A 20541-nucleotide genomic window follows, 5' to 3' on the forward strand; every position below is an offset into this window, starting at 1 on the left:
GATACTGAATGTCCCCGATGCCATGGCAACTGAGATCCCACCGTTCTTGCTGGTATTCTCTGAGGAGACTGTGGACATCAGTGTGATTAACAGGAAGACATGGGCAGAAAATCAGGTCAGTAACTGGCTATACACGCAGAATACAGTTAAAGTTTTAGAAATCTGTTGCTGATTTATTCAAACACATGATATTCACATATATTCCATTACAGTGCCAGGAATTTCCACTGATGTCAGATCTTTTCAAGACATGAAAACAACATTTAGCACATAGTGTGACTCCTCATTTAAATCAAGTGAAGTTCTTTTAGGATTATCGGGTGTTTACCTGCCCAAGGATACTTATCAACAACCCACAGGCCCCCTGTTACATTTATATTCCACTAGAGAGGAGTGAAATTACATTTCGATATAAGGTCAGCTTTAACAGTTCAAAAACACACAGCCAAAGTCTGAACTGTAAAATTATCCAAACAAAAAATCGACACCAACACTGTCAGTCACACCATAGTGTATGATAGTGTGAGTGTTGCTATAAAGAGATAAATCATTTTTAGTTTTAGCTGACATTGCTGTGTCTGTTCTTCTAGGCGGTCTTGTTTTTTGAGACACTGGGTAAAACAGACTTCGACATCGAGCAGTAAGTAAAAAAGTCTCTTAACCATTTTATTTATTTAATATTTAGAGATTTATCACGGCCTATCAACGTTCTTTGTGCTTTTTCATTATCCCCCCACAGGCTGTCTCCATCTGTGCTGCAGGGCTTCACGTGCACATCAGTCCAGAGAATGACAAGAACCAGGATCCGCAGGCTGGTCCGTGCCTGTAGGCCGAGGAGTGGCAGGGCCAAGGTGGAGCTGAAGGAATCGCAGGTGAATTCAAATGAAACCTACCTGAAACTAAACTTAATTAAATCAAATTACTATTCTATTTATCTAAAGATGATAATCAAGATAAGTTGGATGTATGATAGTCATTCATTGAAAAATTGTATCTTGTATTATGGACTAACCTGTATAACAATTGGTATTATTCTGTGCCTTTGCATAATTTTCTACAGCTGACTTGCATGTACAACCTGCTGAGTGGAGACCTGTCCCAGAACTTCAAAGATTATCCCTCAGACATGCTTCTCTACTTAAAGTGAGTCCGTCTCCGAGCATTTCATTGTACTAACCTCATAATGTGTGACTGGAAAAAGTATGCATTTGCTCATTGATTCTTGCATCTTTATGTCTATTCGTTACAGAAGCAAAGATGTCAACAGAGCCAACTGCAGGTCATACTTATCCGCAGTGGGTGCTGCAGACTTCTCTGTGGCCTCCAGCCTTTTGAACAAGGACTCACTGCTACTCAATGAAGCCCGGACCTGCTTGGTGAGTGCCATTAAAATTTGCTATGGGTTTGCCAAAGGTAATAGGGTAGGCTGTTGCTTGTTATGTATTCATTGCAAACATAATTTGTTGCAAAGAGACATCAAATGCAGTTTGTTTCCCCATTGTATGGTAACAGTGAGTGATAGCATATACTTGCATATGAAAAAGTTGCAGATTATTACTGCAAACTGTTTAGAAGGAAGTAAACAAAATTCAAAGTATGGCTTGAAAAGATGACTTCTCTTGTATCTAAATGGTACCAGTGTGTTTCACTTGTTAAGGTACTGTGGTGCAATTTTAAATTAAATTCTGTGTTTTTACTGACTAGGGTATAAGTGGTGTGAAACTGAGCACAGACAACCTGGAGGTCTTGGGGAACATGGCCTGCACTTTGGATAGCTCCTACATCCAGAACGCTGATCCTCTCATCCTGGAAAAACTCCAAGTCTGTAAGGACTTCTCTGACAGCCAGGTGGCTGCCATAGAGACGCTGCTGCTGTCTGGGAAAACAAAATACGGGTACAAGAATAAAACTTAAGACCCATTCAGTCTGCAATTTTAAGAATAAGTAGTATTGTCTGTGTATCCAGAGCCTGATTTATTTTATTCCTCTGTGCCATCGAACTCCATTAAAAACACTTCAGCGAGCCACACTACAAAATGCAAATGCATTTTTCTACTGTTTGAGTAACTTTTGTTAAAAACTACAGTGCCCAGCTGTTATCAGAAATGACTTATATCAAAACTGAAACCATATATTGTAACCCATTTTCAGCCTAACCTCTGCTGAGCAGACCTGTAAATTGAAGTTGTTGAATGTATCATCTTCTGTTTTCAGGAATGTCAACACATGGACAAAGAAAACTCTGGAAAACCTTGGGGTCTTACCTCTATATTTAACAAGAAACATCTGGGGCCTGTTCAAAACTGTATGTGTTTACTTTTACCTGTTTCTTGATGCTAATTAGTCCAATGAAACTCATTCCATTTCATGATTTTAAAGCTCTTTGTAAGAGACACCCTTATATCCATTTCCCACTTTGAGTTAAAAATTTCTGGAATGTTGTTGTTTTTTGCAGAAAACAAAGAGACAGTTCCTTAAGAAGTATATGCCCAAACTGAGGAAAAAGAAGACACAGAAGAGGAAGCTCAAGAGGCTGTTTAAACAGTGTGGTGCTCGCAAGACAAAACGAGGAGCAGGTAAAGAGGAACAAGGCAGAGAGGCCTAGTGTGTTTTTTGCAGTGCAATATTTTACAAACCTGATAAACGCTTTTGTGTGTTCGTGTATCTTAATAGAAAGACATAATGATATTTTCTCTCTAACCGCCAATTATTCTCAAGGCTGCACTGTGGGCAACATCACCCAGGTGACGGTTAACGACGGTTCCTTCCCCTTTGGCTACGACCAGACGCAATTTGACCTCTGCCTGGACATCCCTGTTCTGCAGAACAACCTCCTCTCCATCTGCGAGAAAGTGGATGACGATGACTTTCAGAAAGTCATTCTGAAGAAACTGAACCAGGTAATTTTTGTGTATGGAATGTGAAATTGCCTGAAATATTATTGGTTGCTTAGTATGAGGCATACAGTATCTCTGTTTATTCAAACAATGTGTGATTATGATATTTATTCACCACGAGCCATAAACTGCGGCCTCACTGATGGAATGGAATTTTGAAGCATATCTGGCCTTTTTAAGAAATGAATAGACAAGGAATGTTACAGGAATATACCAGCATGTTCTTTTTTTTTTTTGAGACATATTTATTGTATTGCATGGTTGTTTTCAGGTGTAATGTGTGAATGTGTTAACAAATCAAGAGGTTATTATGGTACAGCAGTCATAAAATAAGATAAAATAATCCTATATTAATCCCTCAGCAGGGAAATTTGCATTGTTCCAGCAGCATACAGGATAGTGCAATAGAGACATAAGTAGAAAAACAAGATATAATAAATAAAAACAACAAAAAGTTATCAAACTAAAGAAAAATAAAAAGTAAGAGAAAATAATAAGTAAAGAGGGGAAAAAACTCCACGGTGAGCGAGAGCTGCTGCAACAGGCTGCCACTAGTGCGCCGCCATCTTGGTGGTGTCATGTGGGGTTGTGTTTCATGAGTAAAATATATAATATATGTCTTTTGTCATGAATTAATGTATATTTCAACACCCTATCATGTGGTACTTCACATTCTCCATTCTTCCAGGCATACCCATCGGGTATTTCTGATGAGGTAGTTAAGGTGCTCGGTTCAGTGTCTCGTGTGGCGTCACTTGATGACATCTCCAAGTGGAAAATCACCAAAATTGACACCCTGGCAGCACTCATGAAAGCTGATGATGGACCATGGGAGGCAGCAAAGGTACAATGTAGAGTGATTCTAAAAAAATACAAAATGTCAGAAAGATACTCACACCTGTATACATCTGCTCACTTAAGGTGTTATCTTCTATGTCGTTTAGAGCAAAGCAATCATCACCAAGTATCTGAATACTGGGAAGTCCCTGGCCGTCACTGAGCTGAACAGTATTGGCTCTAACCTCTGCACATTAGACACCAGTACACTGAAGACCATCACCACAGACAGTATCAGGTGGGTGGTAGCATGTAGTTCAAAGATGCCTAAACATGGCCACTATGAGTGATGATAGAGACTTGACACTGTATGTTACTTCCTCCTTGCACCTTGTCAGAAATGCCAAACCTCTGGATGTGGCGTCATGTTCATCTGAGCAGAAGAGAGTCCTGTATGAGATCAGCAACACTTCCTTCAGCTCACAACGTGCCAGTGTCTTTTACAATTTGATTAAGACCTATCTATGTAAGAACACGTTACCTTTCTTTCCGACTGTTTCTCTGTCTCTCAGGAAACTCCTCTCTAAGTTCCTGTTTTTCTTTCTACTCTGATAGGTGGGGCACCTCTGTCAGATGTAGTAGCACTGTCAAACAAGAGCATCAACATGGACATAAACACTTTCCGGAGCCTGGATCCTAACGTGATCACTGTAAGGACACTTGTTAAAGAGTTGATGACAGAAAGGATTTTGACATCATATATCGTCCATTTAGTTGTTTTATTGTGAATATACTACAACTGAGCTGCGGCGAACACTAAGGGATTTGGGAGGGTCTAAGGTAAGAAGACATAAAGGATTGTAGATACGATTTTTTAATTGAAGACTTCAAGGAACGGTTTGATATTCAAGGAAATACGCATATTTGATGCTTGCTGGGAGATATGTGAGAAGATCAATACCACCTTCAACATACAGTACCTTCAATATAAGGCTACAGCTAGTAGCTTAGCATAAAGACTGAAAGCAGGGGGAAACAGCTAGCCCTAAGCTAACCTCCTCTAAAGCCGGTAATTAACACGTTTTATATCATAATCCATACAAAAACCAAACTGTAAAAACAACTATTAGTGTTTTTTATGGGGGGTTAACTAGCTGTTTCTCCATGTTTCTACTCTTTAAGCTAACCGGCTGCTGGCTGTGGTCCTCCGTAATTAGTCATTTTTAGTTACCATAGCAGAAATGTGTGATGCTCTTTATTGAGTATTGGGCCAAGTATGCCAACAAGCTGTCAATTGCAGTGGTTAAATGTAATAACCATCTCTAAATCCGTACTGGATTTTGATAAACAATGGTTTATACCAAAAGTGTCTTGAGAAAAAAAGACATGAAGCAACTGTCTTTTAAATCTATGATATTTTCATTGTCGCCAATTGTACAGTGTGTAAAAAAACTTCACCAATCTCTTCACTGATACATTTGAAATGCACAGGGTTTGACCGTGGCCAATGTGCAAGGCCTCATGGGTTACCACCTACAAGATCTGAAGGATTTCGAGAATGATACGACGGTTAAGTCCTGGGTGAACAAGCAGCTGCAGACAGATCTGGACTTACTGGGTCTGGGCCTAATCTCCAACAGAACCACCCCGGCCACTGCACCACCCAGCTCTGCCGGCACAAACCCGGAAACCAACACTGTGACACCACAGGGTAAAAATACATTGAAAATACCTTTTGTGTGTATTGAGTTACTGTAGGTTATATGCCCACATTTTAGCATACCATGTTTCTAGTAATAGTAAGCTACTTGCATTATCTGGGATGAGAAAATTAGAGATTGTAGCAGCTCTGGTAACTGATAAGTAATCATTGCAAACAGTTAGAGGGAAAAAAGCAAAGACTACCACTCTCTACGTTACATCAAATCTTGTGTTATGTTTGGTTTCAAACAATTTGAGAGAGGTAACACATTTTTTTTATCCTCTAAAGTTCGGCCATCAGTTCTATGTCCTGGTTTATGGAAAGTTAACAAGAACGACAACGTAAATGTAGTGATTCCCTAACCAAGTAAACAAGACTAAACAAATAGCATACCAATGAACTGTAGCTCACAAGGACCCACAAGCTCCCACTCATTTGTGCAGTGATGGTGTCATTGCTTGTGGAGTGTTGCGACCTGTACTGTTTATAGCCACAAGAGGACGCAAGTGCACCAGAGTCATGATTATACACCTTGTATTTGTTGAGCATGGCTACCATAACAGGCCAATTTCCCACAAGATTTGGTGTTTATTTTTGATGCACCATTTGAATTTGCATCCAGTCAATGATACGCAACAAAGTAGATGAAATAACACTGCTGGGCGTTGACAGATTTTATAATGCACCTACTAACTAGATTGAATCTCATCCACAGGAAACGCAAGCGGCTTAAATGCAACATTGACCACAAAACCAGTGACAACAGGTGAGTAACTACATCTAATTTACAGTGCCAGTTTACCCACTGCATTTACATGATGTAGTAATGCTTAATTGTATACATGGTGGTGCAAAATATAGTGTTGTATCTATTTGTAAACTATGTGAATAAAGAAGAAAATAATACAATTCTGCTTCTTTGATAAATGTAATTACAGTCTAAATGTATGTTTTTGGCTTTGATTTCTAGCTAACACCACAAGTGGGGGAGTGGAGATTGCAAAACACCCAGCATTCATATTCCTGGCTGCTCTGCTGACAACTGTGCTGCAAATACTACAACAACCAGCCTAAATATGTTTGTGACTTTAGCATCCTAATCAACAATAATCAGTAATTATTAAATTAAGTAATGCATCTTGAGAGTGATATTAATTAATGTGATATTAATAACAATAAATGGCTAAATAACATTAATTCATTGCAACTGCTTAATTTTGCTTCTCCTTATCTCTTCATGTTGTAAAACTGTTATTGAGCAATCACAGGAATCAAAATAATATGTTTTAAAGGGGGTGATCTGGGATTTTACTCTGCATCTACTGGGATTCTGAAATGAAGTATTGCTAATAATAACATTTATGTTCAATCATTATTAAAAGAAGAAATGAAATATATATTCCTCAAATGTATTGGATTATCCATTATTATAGTTTACACTGTATTGCTATTAATAAATGCTTGCTAATACATCTGATGCTTGTGTTTCTGTCTCTTGGAGCAAAGAAATTCTACATATCATATGTTGTGATTTTTAAGGGTTTTACCCACCGCAATCAAATCCAATACTGCTCTTGAATTGTCTCCAAAGTAGCTCATTGAAAAAGAAAAACAGAAACTTTCTCTTGGTTAAGTTTGGACTCAAATGACAAATAAAAGTTCTATATGGAGCTCAACAAGCTGATCAAAAGGCAACACATTCTCACTTACGTTTGGTTTATAATCCTGAATTTTCTGTCGAAAATGGACAACACATCTCTAAAGCCATGATTTGTGTGTATTTCATGTATATCTAATAATTTCACAATGAAAATGGGTTTAATATACATTTCAAGATGTCTGCAATGCATTTATAAAGGATGAAAGAAACGTTCAGATACACTAAAACTGTAAAACCCATAATGTCTTTATTTTAAAGTACAAAGTGATTAAAAAAAAGACCCACCTAAAAAAGAAAATTCACTAACCCACTTGAAATGTAAAAGTATCCCATTGGAGACACTAGCTTACAGACTTAACAAAACTGAGAATCTACAGCCATGCTAGCTGTGTGAGGTTGTACTCAGTGGTGCTTTGAGCTCAATGTTAATGTCAGCACGCCAACAAGTTTACAATGTCGAAGCTGACTGGCACTAAACACAAAGTAAATCTGAGGATCACGAAAGTCAGTAGGCTTCACCCCCTGAACACCATGGATATGTGTACCAAATTTCATGGATCCATCTAATAATTGTAGAGATATTTCAGTTTGACCAAAGTGGTGGACTGACTGAGCATGGCTAAAAAAAAGTCTATTCCCACAGTACCCAACAGTAAAAAAGAAAATGCAGTAACCCATATAAAATGAATGGAGTACATCAGAGAGACTAACATGAAAACTTAAAAAAGGTACAGTATTGTATTATCTGTAACAGGTAAGCAAAGTTGCCTGTTGCCATTGCCGACTGTGCATGTTCCTCCCATTTGTTTCCCCATTCTACTTTGCAGTGGGAGAGAGACACACAGGAAAGAGAAGAGGGAGGGACACCATTTTTGTTACTGTCCTAACATTGGCTAAGTTAGAAGTAAATACCCTGTTTTTAATGTAATAGCTCATTTGCAGAGGCACACAGTTTTTTTTCACATGATCTGCGGCTGTAATTCCCGACGAATCTGCCAGTTCATCCGCTCTGTCAGGTTAAGTGTACATCGAAAGGTACATCCACTGAAAATTAAGGAGGGATAGATTATTTATGTGCTTCCATGTAGGTTAAAAGCAAGATCATTTCATCATAGAAAACTAAAAATATGGTACAAGCATGTCATATTTTCTAGAACAACGTACTCAACACACTATGGGAATGGTATTTGAAAGGTTTTTTGCATCAAAGTACAATTGCCAATAAGATATGTTCCTCCCCCTGTGCACATTGTGAAAGATTAAAACCTTAAAACCTACGTACACATTTCAAGAAATTTACAACAGAACTTTTATTACCTCTGATTCGCGAAGAGTCACAGTACTTCCTTTGGACAACTGGCTGAAGATTTCTATTGAGAAAGACACACATTTTTATTAGGCCTCCAAAAAACTGTGAGGTCAAGGAGTGAGAGTCAGATATGTCTGTCACATGCAATGACAGAACTTCAAAATGTCACTCTCATCCATATGACCGCTTCATCTTTGCCTGTTGCTGCACTCCTGTACTGCCTCATATGTGAAACAATGGTTTGCTGCCAGTAGAATGCGTTGGACACTCTAAGTTACTGTAGCCCACCCAATGGTGCACCGCTAACCTGACAACACAGGGCAGTTTAGTCGCTCCAGATGTGAAAATGTTATTTCAACAAAACTAAGAATCTAAAACCATGCTAGTAGCTCTATGAGGCTTTATTTAGGCACAGTGAATACTTGAAGTGGTCAATTCCAGATTTCATACACATGTTGACTGTATAATATGGTCATCAATTCTTGAGTTATGGCCAAAAACGTGTTTTTTGAAGTCACAGTGACCTTGACGTTTGACCTATGGCCACCAAATCATACTCAGTTCCTCCTTTAGTCCAAGTGGATGTTTCAAGTGAACGAAATGTGGATAAAAGTATTCATATATGTACTTTAAATATTGTCAACTGTCATCAGCTGTCCAAATGTACTTACGGTTCATGCAGTCGAAGCGAAGGATCAGACTGATGAAGTTCTCGAGTGTTATGAGTCCAGAGGAGGAACCGTAGCGCAGAGCAATCAAATTCAGCATGTCATCGCTGACCCTCTTTCCTGACCGACATAGGACAAAAGTTTAGCCATGATTTTTATTAGGGCTGCAACTAACTAATTGTTTACATTATCGATTCATCTGCAGATGATTTTGTGTTTCATTAAAGCATGACTCTCACACTGTCATGGCCCACTGGGACACGTGAATAGAACAGAGCCATCGTTAATGTCATTAGTAATACCTGTGCTTTTCCTGCTACAGCACGTCAATATTTCTGCTGTGGAAAAGGGTTATTGTGCTTGGACTCAAAGTGCAAAAGATTATCCCTAATCTGTTAAAATCAGTTTGTGAAACACGAAAGCAGGGGATTGACATTACATGATCATAAAGCTCAGGAGTATTTATATTGTTGACAGACAAGCTTGCTCAACTACAATTACTCCTTAGGAATTTAAAGGTTTGGAGTACAGGCAATAACATGAGTAATCTTGTCTACTGCAGCAAAAGAACATTTTGCAAAACATCAATAATAGTGCATTTGATTCATTGTAGAATCAAGAATAAAACCCTGTGTATGCACAAAAGCAGTCTTTGTGCCACATTTACAAAAACACGCTGTAATTGCTGCGATGGACCTCACACAGAGTGCCAACACTCACACTCGCATAAAAATCAAGCTTGTAGAAATGACGCAATGTCTACTTGGAGCCCCTCGTCTTATTTCAGCTGTCCATGAGTTGCTAGCAGTTCCACCAAAGAGAGATTTCCTCTCTAAACTCCTCAGATGCTTTCATTTAAATAACCGTCCGATCCCAAAGAGGTAAAATTATCCGTGAGGGGAAAAGTCCAAGTGGCAGAACCTTTGTCCTTTTCCCATTAATCATCTTACAACCCCTCAGATTTATCTCTTCTAATGGATCTGAGTACTTCTTCTACAATTGGTGTATACATTATATATCTGGGACCTTGTTTTATGGCATTGTTTTGCATCAACAATTGTTTTAAAAGCAAGTTGGCAAGATTGTGTATTTTCTGTTGTTGTTTACAATTCATTATATTTGATATAAGGGGGATACATCTCAGGATGGTTCAGTTATGTCTATAGTAGACAAAAATAAGTGGTTGATTGACTACCTGAAGCCATGATTGCATTCCTGAGCTCACTCAGTGACAGTGTTCCTGTTTGTGAAACATCACTGCGGAAGAAAATGTCCTGGTTAAAGAGAAAGACAGTTAATTAATTATGTTATTAGGAAGCCACCAGTCATCTTTGTTTTATCATGAAATCTTTGACCTTCACTTGGTTCCTTTTACCTTGTGTCCGACAACCTTTTTCCACAGGCGAACAAATTCCTCACCATTCAGTTTGCCAGTGATTGATGTCTAACCCATCATTAAGGTCTCAGAGCTGTACATGTTTTTTCGTGCCTAAGCCTGACTTTTAAATCTATCCGTGTGTGAAACCATCAGAAGGGCAGGCAGGTTTTGGCATGTACACTGCTTGTGCTTTATGTAACTACTACAGCAGCTGACAATGAGAAAAAGGGCTAAAACACTCAAGTACATCAATTCACAAAGAATATCAAATAAGAGGATACATCCATCAGAGCAACCATGCTGCGACAGGCATCAATGCTGAAGCCTCCAGATTTCAAGTCTCCTAAACAAAAATAGAAAAAATAGGACATTTAATTTGGCCTAAACCCAGCAACATAGCAGTGCTACACAAGATTATTATATTCGAATCATTTTTAGCTCATATGCTGTCAAGTCTGTTGGAGTTTGAGAATCCAAACCTTTCAGGATTCTGTCATTTAGAAGCTTCTGGAGCTGCTCAGCATCCACTTCATCATACTGGAAATGAGATGAAAACAAGGAAAGGAAAGACTCACGGTCGGTTACCTTTATATTGAAGAGAAATGATAGTATGCTACACCTTATGGGTTTGACAGAAATCACTTAGGTGACATTTAAAGCCCAGCTGTATTCTGATTAAAGGAATAGTTCAAATGCATGTTCACCTTTCTTGCCAAGAGTTAAGATAAGAGGATCAATACCACTCTCATGTCTGTGTGCTAAATACAGCCAGACTAGAAGCATTTTATATTGTTCATATATCATTTGTACAAAAAAGTGTAAAGCTAACAATAATCTGTTTCTGGTCAAGGTTAGGTTTTGTGCCTGACTATTTATTCGCTGGGACCAGTCACATCCTGGAGTCTACGCCAGTGGAGACTGCGGTAAAGCAAATAAGCACATTTTCCAAAATGTTGAACTATTGCTTTAAGACACACAAAATACCTTGTCAGAGAATTGACGGAACAAGCTTCTCTTATTTTCGTCATCCACTCCGTTTTCAGCTGGTGTGGGCTGCAAAAGATTGAGCGCTTTTAGCTCCAGGTGAATTAACGCGCTGGGAAATATGTATGTGTCATATGCTATCAATGTAATCAACATGGCAAACAACATGTAACCCAATAGCAACACCAAAATAATCTGAACATTGACAATATATTTCAAAATCTTGCACACCTCTTCCACTTCCATATGTTCGTGGCTATGCCCACCGGAATTCTCACTGAGAGGAAAGACAAGAGACATCAGTACATAACTTGTGGCCAGTGGTGGGCAGCAACACGTTACGAAGATACTTCTTACGAAAACTTTGTACCAAGTTACGAAGATACTTTGTATGAAGTACGAATGTACTTCGTATAGCGTTTCAGGAATGTGATTACTCTTTTTAGTAATGTGTAGTGTAAGGGATTACAATTTGAAATGCAGTAATAACATCACAGTTACTACCTTTTGGGGGTCAGCTTGTTCGCTGTCTTACTGGGAGTTTGATGGAGGGTTCTCTATGCGTGCAGTGGAGAGACTGGTCCAGGACGTGCTATCTTGTAGATTAATTGTAAAACTTAGCTTTTAAAGGCTAATTAGTGAGTTGCAAATGACTTACTGGACATGGGTCTCTGCCTTGGAGAGGATGGTCAGGATGAAGGAGGCTGTCTCATTGGGATTGAAGGTGGACGGCACAATGAGGTATTCACCAGGCTTCAGTGTGGTGAATGTCATCACCTCACGTGCATTCATGTAGGTTTTAGTTTGGGCAACAGGTTTGTTTCTGCTGAAGAAAGAGGCTGGGAACTTCCCCCTCTGTGCCTCGTACTGTAATGCCAGTAATAGATATTTCATTTCTATCCAGTTCATATCAATCTAGAATAGCAGCACAATGTAGGTAGGTATACACTGTATATGAGGATTGGGCTAAAAATGTTACTTACTTCTTTGGTCACCTTGGAAGAAATCAGAGGAAAATGAGTTAATGTTAGCAACAAAACAAAATTAGTTCAAGTGAAATCATGACAATATGAAACCATGTAAATAATGCAAATATAAATCATGGACTTTAATCATCACTTATGGGGTTTATAGAGGTTTATTTACCAAAATTCTGGAAAAAAAACACATGTTTAAATGCTTATGAAAAAGTGAGTGAGCACTTGAGACTTGGAATATGCTGCACTCAAAATGACTTCATGAGCTTGTTACAGATGTTTTATGTTGCATTTTGTTAAGTCACAAAACTGTAATGCTAACTTTTTGACTAATATTATCCACCATGATGACACAGAATGGCTGAGTCTACAGAACGGTTTAATTTTTGATTTCATTTAATTTTACTATTTGCTTCCCCACAACTATGCATGATATATCCATGATAGTACTCACACTGTGTGACAGGGTAACATTTACCTCAAATACAGAGAATCCAATGTGGAGATTTTGGACCAGGCGTCTGTTCCTCTTGTCAGGCTTTTGCATGAGAGATACCAGCATGTTTTTTTCATCCTGTTTCGCTGAACAGTCACTGAGTAATTTGTCAATCTTGACCCGATACTGTGGATTAGTCCAGAAGTTCTCTGGAAGGAAAAGAGGAAAACAATTTTGCAGTTTACCATTTTGCCAAGAGAAGGATGGATCTTACACCCAATTTATCCATACTTGACAAATTCTGATTTCTCTCTTATGCAGTCTGGTGTGTGCACTGGAATGATTACAGACTTTCAAAGTGATTAATTGTTGTGAGTTAATAAATTTATGACAATGACTAATTTTGCTAATATTTTTGCTAAATTTACTAATAATTGCTTTAAAGAATTTGCCTTTATTACACTGCAAATACACGTCCATAATCAAATCATTGGAAAAAGAAACTCCTTACAACTACAGAACTTGCCTGAAAATCATCACGTTTTTAAGTTTTCTTCAGTATCAAAGTAATGCAGCGATAGTTGTCTGTATGTCCATGGGTACACTGCAAACAGGAACTGCTACTTCGGCATCATTTTAATGGGCCAGTTTGCCAAAATGTAAGCAGAAAAACAGGGCTCAATTTGTAGCCCTGCTGTAAGCTAAATCACTGACTCTATGGCAACATTATGCTTCCTGTTTACAGCCCCAAACTTAAAGCAACTGTAGTACCAAAAAAAGAGCATAAGTCCAGATATCCTGAAAGTACCAAGGTTATTCATGCATCCTCCAGCTGTGGTTCCTGCCACCCATCTGCCCTCGTAGTAGGAAGTCTTCCAATGGCAAGTGGAGCTTCCATCAAGGAAGTCGGGACACAGGCAGCAGATGTCAAGATCCGTGTAAAACTTACAGAAGCCTTCCAGGGTCATCCTGTTGACATCAGAGATCAATTTAGATAACACATTGTTGTTTCAGTCTGAGATTCACTTGATCCATCAATTATTTATCAGTGTTGATCAATTGAGGTAAGACATGCAAATGCAATCTGCATAAATGCAAAATTGTTTTACAGACATTGCTGAAATGATAATCAAATTATAATTATAAATTATACAATGTTACAATGTAAATCATAATTAAATTACGATGGCTCTCTTGGCCACCATAGAAATGTGTCTTTAAAGAAAAAATATGTATAGTAACTGTTTTTCAAAAACAACTTTTAATCCCCTTTAAATATACATTTTATATAATCAGTTTTAAATTTTAATCATCGTTTTTTTTTTCATTTTTGCACAAAAATTGTTTTTTGATTTCAAGATGCTTACCAAAACTCCCCGTCATCAACCACTGAAAGGCACATGTCACGATCTTGAGGACTCACGGTTTGCCACAAAGGCGACCTTTAGATACAATTTATCAGTGAAGGAAGAGGAGAGGTAATATGGTTATAAATTGTTCTTAAGATTAAGATGAGTGTTATAACTCAGAAACTATTTATACTTTCTACGTATGATACAAACTCTAACAGAAGTTTAAAGTGTATGTAGTAAGACACATAACTCCCAACTCCTCCAGTAGAGCTGCTGAGTGACCAATAGATCACAGTGGGGTTATACTGGACAGATTAATTAGTGTAATTGCTAATTAACTATAGTTGGCATGGCATACAACTGAAAAAAGCCTAAAACATATTCTTTTGACAAAATGTCAGCAGGTTGCATTTGCTGTTCAACAAAACTAGACAGAAAACTGCCAAAACCAGTTTGTGAAAGCCATCAAGACACTGAGGCAGCTAGAGAGACTTCTCAGGGCTCTGTTTCAAACATCCTTAGCATGCTTAGCATGGAAAAATGAAACCATTTCAAATGGAGAAGATTATACTTTAAAAAGTACACAGGTAATTTTTCACAAGACACAAGTTATGTCAAGACTTGTCCAACACAAATTGTTACTCTCCTTTCTTTTTCTTTTACTTGGTTAACAGTTGACATTTAAGACCTGCCCAAACTTCCCCGGTCATGTTTCACTGCCAAAGGGAAAAACCAGTTTATAATGAGAGGGTTATTATTGTAAGGATTTAGTTTGTCACTGTAGAGGGAAGAAGCAGACTCCAATTGTTGGCAAAATATTCTTATGAAATATGTCTGTGTGTGACAGTGAATACATCTGCAATGTGCTTTGTCACTGGAAAATAATCTCAATATTTTATCTCCTGACGCAGCAAATCAGTGCAATTTCCCTGTGAAACACTCGTTGTCGTTCTTACTGATCACTCCAGTCTCCACTCCATTCTCCTGTTCCCCAGGGGTTCCACAAACGCACCAGGTTTACTAGTTGCCCTCGGCTCATCATCTGAATAACACAGTTATTAACACAATGTTATTTTCCATAAATGAACCAAATCCTTTGGGGAGGTAAGCTTCAGCAGAAGCTCAAAAGCCTAGCTGTTCATAATATAACTTTTATGACCACTGAATTATTGTTTACTATATTTTGAAATGTCTTTAAAACATTCCTCACCTGTTTCACACCTGTGACAGTGTAGGCATGGCCTTGGACCAATCCATTTTGTAATACAATGTTTTCAGATGTCTCCTACAAGGTACACAGTTGATATGTAAATGTTATCAGTGCAGGTAGTTTGGTGCAACATGCTTTTCTTTAACCACATAATAAATAAGTTCACAGAAGACCAACATTTAATTTTGTTTATCTCCTTGATCACTGAATTGGCAACAGTAGAGTCCATATATAACAAAAATTCTAAAATATATTAAAAAGTTAAGCATCAACATGTGTAGTAAAAGGACACTTCTTCAGTTAGACTTTAGCTCAATGAAAAAGACAAGTATAAAAGGAAATGGCAAGAGGCTCAACAATAATACAAAAACTATGCTACTAGCTGCATTAACTAGGTTGGCCATTTTCGCATATTGTTGGAGTGCACCCATACAAATCCCTAATCCCACCCTATCTTTACACCACAATATTTCAGCCTAACATGCCACTAGCCTCTAGCACATCTTTTCATTTAGGGAACAGTCTGCTTTCTCACTGTTCATGAAAGGAGCATGTAGTATCATGAACTCATGCATGTGCTCATTTCGCAAAATGTTAAGAGACCACTGTTAGAATACTGCGACTCTACGGAGCCACTTAGGGTTCACTTTGGAAGATTAAGATTAATAAACTGCATACGGACTAATAACCTGTGCAAACAGACTATGATAAAGTAAATTACAACAAGACAAATTGTTTTTTTTAATTTCTGTTCATCTAGTTTTTGCCTATTCAAATTTTGCAAAGACAGAAACAGAAAAGCAAAGTAAACCATATTGTTTAATTCTGCAAAAAATACTAAAATGCCTGATATCTGAGAGAAATACTATAAGCAACGCACTGGACGTTTTTCTTTCTCTTTGTACCATTACATGCACACTGGTCATAGTGCTGTAAAATAACATGACTTTTAATACTTTTATACTGTGACCTGCAACGACATTCATCACTGCTTTCGTAGCAGTGGAAGACATTTTCACTTATCATACAGTAATATTTAATATATTCCATTTAGGTGCGCCAGTACCCAGGTAGCATGTGCCCCCCTTTAGTTATATCATAAAAAATTGGGATGTCCTTAAATGCCATGGTCAGTTTTTCCTCCACTTTGTTTAAATCTCCTTTTCCCTACATAAATGGGTCCAGAAGAAAACAACTACGTGCTTCTGCTTCAAGAGGGGATTAAAAAAAAAACCGACTACCTGTCACTCTGGGGACGTCAAAGGAAATTTGCATACAGCTCAAATATTTCATAACAGATAGTTATTCACACGCTTACTGTAAAGGAAACCATGCCACAATAATGTTTCTAGTTTCAGTTTGTTCAGTTTTAGTTTAGTGAAAACGTTGGCAGCTAGAAAGATTTATTATCAAATCCAACATCCACCAATAAAATAGAGGCTAAGGCTAAGCCTAAGAGGCTAGGATAATCTTAGCCCTAAAATGCTTTTATGAACAGGTCCTGGTCTTTTGGACAGACAGACACCCCAAAGAGTTTCACATTTTATAAAAGCAAAAAGAGCTGGTGTGTGGTTTTGTGTGGTATATTGGTGCTTACCCCCTGTGGTGTACCACAACCCATCAGTGACGTGGATTGGCCAGCTCTGCACATCAGTTCCCACAGGTTTGGAGGAGGGTCTGATAGATTGATACATATGTGAACACCCCCAGTGAAGTCCACCAAAGCCTCTGCAGGAGTTCCAGCACTCATGTCTGAGTAGGAACCACACACTCTGAAAAGGTTGTGAAATTACTTCGACAGATACTCAAAAAATACGACAAATCTCACTCTGAGAAAATGGATCTTATGGCTGAGAAACAATGTTTTTCCATACTTGGCATAGGCTTTCTCCAGCAAAGCTGGCCAGAACTCAGTTGGGTCTTTGGAGTGTACGAAGATCAAATTGCCATTGATTGTTGGTAGCTTGTCATCAATGACAACATCCACCCACCTTCCAAATCTCCAGAACTGAGTAGTTGAGAAAAGAGATAATATGAAGACTTTTAGAGCAAACTGAGATATGTAGAACAAGACAAATTTAGACAAATACTGTTGGCAATGATTGCTGCTTTACCCTGAAGTGGAACAGCCCACAGTAGTCCTCATCAAATGTTTGCTCGAGAGGAACAACTTGCCCGAGGACGTCATTCTGGAATGTCAGGGCTCCGATAGATGCAAGAAACCAGCAGTTTCCTGAGTAAAAGATGGTCATTGAGTTGTCAGAGCTCAATGAACTTGTGTACTAAGCAGACACATATAGTAAGTGTTTACAGAAGTGTGTATATCAAGAATACTAACACAGCTGAGAGGGCAGAAAGCACATTGGTACAATATCTTCTGATATGTAGCTCTGTGCCCTACTTTAGTCTATATTTTGCCCGATGTCTGCACTTGCATCTCATAATGGCATTGCTGGAAAACCAATTTATTTTATTGTTATGAATGAAGCAATTTTCCTACCAACCAATCCTTGACCAAAGTCAAACCTGGAGACCCCATCAACAGCAAAAGATGGATTGGGAACAATTTTCTGAAACAGAGGAATTGTTTAAAACACAAAACATGTTAAAGGTTTGATAAAAGAATAAGTCTCTAGATAACAATGCAATAATACATTATAATAATGACCTTGTATTTCCTTCAGCTGTGACCAGCAGATATAAACCACTCATTCAAACATTTCAGAAACCTTCAGAAACACAGATTTTGTGAGCCTGACTGCTGCGTTACTTTGATTTTAGTCTGGTTGGGAAAACATGCAGGTTTACCCCACAACAGAGACGCTAGGTTCTAATTACAACTGAATTTGTTTATCTTTCTGCTGGTTGAAGACTGTGATAACTTACATGCTTGTTTAAACATCAACATGTAGTGTAATATGGGATCATATCTGCAGTTTTCGGCCACTAAAACACTCACCATTGGTCTCAGCCACACCACTCGGGCCATGTCAGCAGGGCTCAGAATGCCTTTGCCGATGGAGTTCCTGTCAGGGGGGAACATGTCGTCGATGTACCTCACCCGTTTGATGAGACAGAACTGTTTCAACTGCTGGAAGTCTTGGTTGAGGAACATTTCAGGGCTGGCGATGGTCCCATAACCATCTTTCTTGTGACGTTCATTGATGATGTTCATACACACACCCGGTGGAGGCATTGCTGCAGTGTTTGAGCTCTGTTCAGAAAAAGGAGATTCTCCAGATTTTCCATATGGACTTTTTGGTGACACACTTCAATCATACAGTTATAACCAAAGACCAACCTCCAGGTCTGAAAAGTGAAGCCAATGCCTTAAAGGCAATGGAAGTGCCTTAAACCTGCATTCTTTATAATTGCCAGCAGGGTGCAACTCCACTCTTTGCAAAAAGAAGTCCGACTGTATAGAAGTCTATGAGAAAATGACCCTACTTCTCACTTGATTTATTACCTCAGTAAACATTTTCTTAATGAGTTTTTAGGTATCAATCACTAGTTTCAAGTGTTCTCCAATACAGCATGATGTTCATTTTGTAAATGATGGTCCCATTTCGAGTAAAATTGACGATATAGGGTTAGCAGGTTATGCTTTAGGGTGTGGCTACCTTGTGATTGATAAGTCGCTACCATGGTGACTCATCAAACAGGATAGCTGTGTTTGGTTGTACTAAAAGACACTCTAGGAGTCGACTGTTTTCATGTTACATGAATTTGATAATAAGTAATAGCCATTAAATAATGTAGAAAAAAGGCCTTAATAAGGCGTGGGGATTTTATAACCTATTGTTGAGGTTAAGGTACTATTTTCCTCAACATGCCTTTCTGTTTCTCTCATTCTCTACACAGTTTAAATCGGCCTTTTGGGTGCCAAAAGGGTAAAACAAGTTCTCTAAATAAGTCATTGTGCATGCTGGTTCTTCATAACCTCAATAGTATGTTATACAATAACTTATTGTTTATGTTAATGTACTATTAATAATTTGTCAGTTTGCAGTGGTGGTTTTGCACAAGGCCCAGAAGGTAACTGATGGTTGATCAAGACATCACTGAATCACACACCAAAAATGCTAAAAGTGTAGTCGAAAAGAAAACAGTCCTATAAAAAAGTGTTGGCTGCTTGGAGCACACTAAAATATTAGCACAGGCAAAAGGAAGCTGATATTTCCTAATGACCATTAGTGCAGTGACCTTTCCACTTTTATATCACATCTTTCTGCATGCATAGGTAAGTCTGACTCGGGCTGGTTCACTGCCTTCATTTTCCCTGCTTGGGATTAAATTTTTTATTTATCTTATGTGCCCATCATAGTCCACAGAGTGCTAATATTGGTAGTTTGTCTGCTTCCCACATAAAATAAAGAAAAATATGTAAATTAATCAGATTTAAGTTTTAGGTCTATTACATTCATTCATATGTGTGCTAAAGAAATCCCATTACAATAAAACCAGCTAGACTTTTAGCAGCAGCATTGATCATCCCTGAAAGGGACAAACCTTTTTCTCCGTTACCTTTGTCACTGAGGTCTGTGATTGCTCGACAGCGAGAGAGGGAACCACAGTATCATAATGTTGCTCTTGTCTACAGCAATTATGGCGACAGTGCAGTAGTTTGTTGTATTTTCCAGATAATGACACAGTGCCAGACTGCCTATTTTCATTTTCAATTTGATTTTTTTCTGGACCACAAAAGACTAAATAAACCATTGTAATAAGAAGTATGGCAGCCACCCACACACCTCTGATCGACCCATTGTGTAATCAATCATGGCTGTTACATAACATTGCACTAAATTTTTATTGTCTCAAATGTAACAACATTGATTACACAATAGAAACTGAGCCTACAGCTAAGACATTACCGCAAGTCAATAAACTGTAAGTGAAAATGTGAATCAACTTATTTAAAATGTTTCAGGCGCATAAGGATCTTAATCTTACCTCACCAGCCAGAGAGAGAGAAAATGCTGAGTCTGAGTAGAACAGCAGCTGTGTGAGAAGAAGCTCTAGGTCTTTTGTACTACCTGCCAATGCCTGAGGCTACTACTGTCAACATGGGATGTTCCCTTATGAAACTCTACAAGCTAACCTGACATTTTACCTGCCGCAGCTGCTTAATCTATGCAGACAGACATATTGTATGTGATTGTTACACCCATAGATAGACAGACAAGAAGGG

General features: G+C 38.3%; 2 protein-coding genes across 2 annotated transcripts; one reads left to right on the forward strand and one right to left on the reverse strand.

Annotated features, from left to right (window-relative positions):
* Positions 1 to 788: 788 nt before the first annotated feature.
* Positions 789 to 6833, forward strand: LOC139297880 (mesothelin-like protein). Its single transcript, XM_070920689.1, has 13 exons — positions 789 to 872; positions 1061 to 1143; positions 1250 to 1376; positions 1705 to 1848; positions 2456 to 2576; positions 2719 to 2900; positions 3586 to 3741; positions 3842 to 3972; positions 4073 to 4200; positions 4290 to 4384; positions 5166 to 5385; positions 6092 to 6142; positions 6347 to 6833. The coding sequence occupies exons 1-13, from the start codon at positions 789 to 791 to the stop codon at positions 6448 to 6450; spliced, it is 1626 nt and encodes a 541-aa protein (XP_070776790.1). The 3' UTR covers positions 6451 to 6833.
* A 431-nt stretch (positions 6834 to 7264) lies between these two features.
* On the reverse strand, positions 7265 to 18567 carry LOC139297230 (calpain-8-like). Its single transcript, XM_070919802.1, has 21 exons — positions 18310 to 18567; positions 17851 to 17920; positions 17465 to 17583; positions 17225 to 17358; positions 16948 to 17122; positions 15351 to 15425; positions 15097 to 15182; positions 14156 to 14230; positions 13597 to 13757; positions 12831 to 12997; positions 12359 to 12370; positions 12034 to 12242; positions 11607 to 11652; positions 11376 to 11444; positions 10871 to 10928; positions 10673 to 10734; positions 10389 to 10457; positions 10209 to 10287; positions 9017 to 9133; positions 8354 to 8406; positions 7265 to 8080 (listed from the first exon to the last, which is right to left on the reverse strand). Exons 1-21 carry the CDS (start codon positions 18544 to 18546, stop codon positions 8054 to 8056), a joined length of 2100 nt encoding a protein of 699 aa, XP_070775903.1. The 5' UTR covers positions 18547 to 18567; the 3' UTR covers positions 7265 to 8053.
* Between the last annotated feature and the right edge of the window lie 1974 nt (positions 18568 to 20541).

The sequence above is a fragment of the Enoplosus armatus genome, chromosome 15 (genome assembly GCF_043641665.1).
Source record: "Enoplosus armatus isolate fEnoArm2 chromosome 15, fEnoArm2.hap1, whole genome shotgun sequence".
In the NCBI taxonomy this organism is placed as follows: Eukaryota; Metazoa; Chordata; class Actinopteri; order Centrarchiformes; family Enoplosidae; genus Enoplosus; species Enoplosus armatus.

Coding starts and splice junctions, on each gene's coding strand:
- LOC139297880 (XM_070920689.1), top strand. CDS start 789: ATGACAAGAACCAGGATCCGCAGGCTGGTCCGTGCCTGTAGGCCGAGG. Junction 4,385..5,165: donor TGGATCCTAACGTGATCACT/GTAAGGACACTT, acceptor TGAAATGCACAG/GGTTTGACCGTGGCCAATGT. Junction 6,143..6,346: donor CACAAAACCAGTGACAACAG/GTGAGTAACTAC, acceptor TTTGATTTCTAG/CTAACACCACAAGTGGGGGA.
- LOC139297230 (XM_070919802.1), bottom strand. CDS start 18,546: ATGCCTCCACCGGGTGTGTGTATGAACATCATCAATGAACGTCACAAG. Junction 15,426..16,947: donor GTTGTGGTACACCACAGGGG/GTAAGCACCAAT, acceptor TGTACCTTGTAG/GAGACATCTGAAAACATTGT. Junction 11,445..11,606: donor AACATATGGAAGTGGAAGAG/GTGTGCAAGATT, acceptor AATCTTTTGCAG/CCCACACCAGCTGAAAACGG.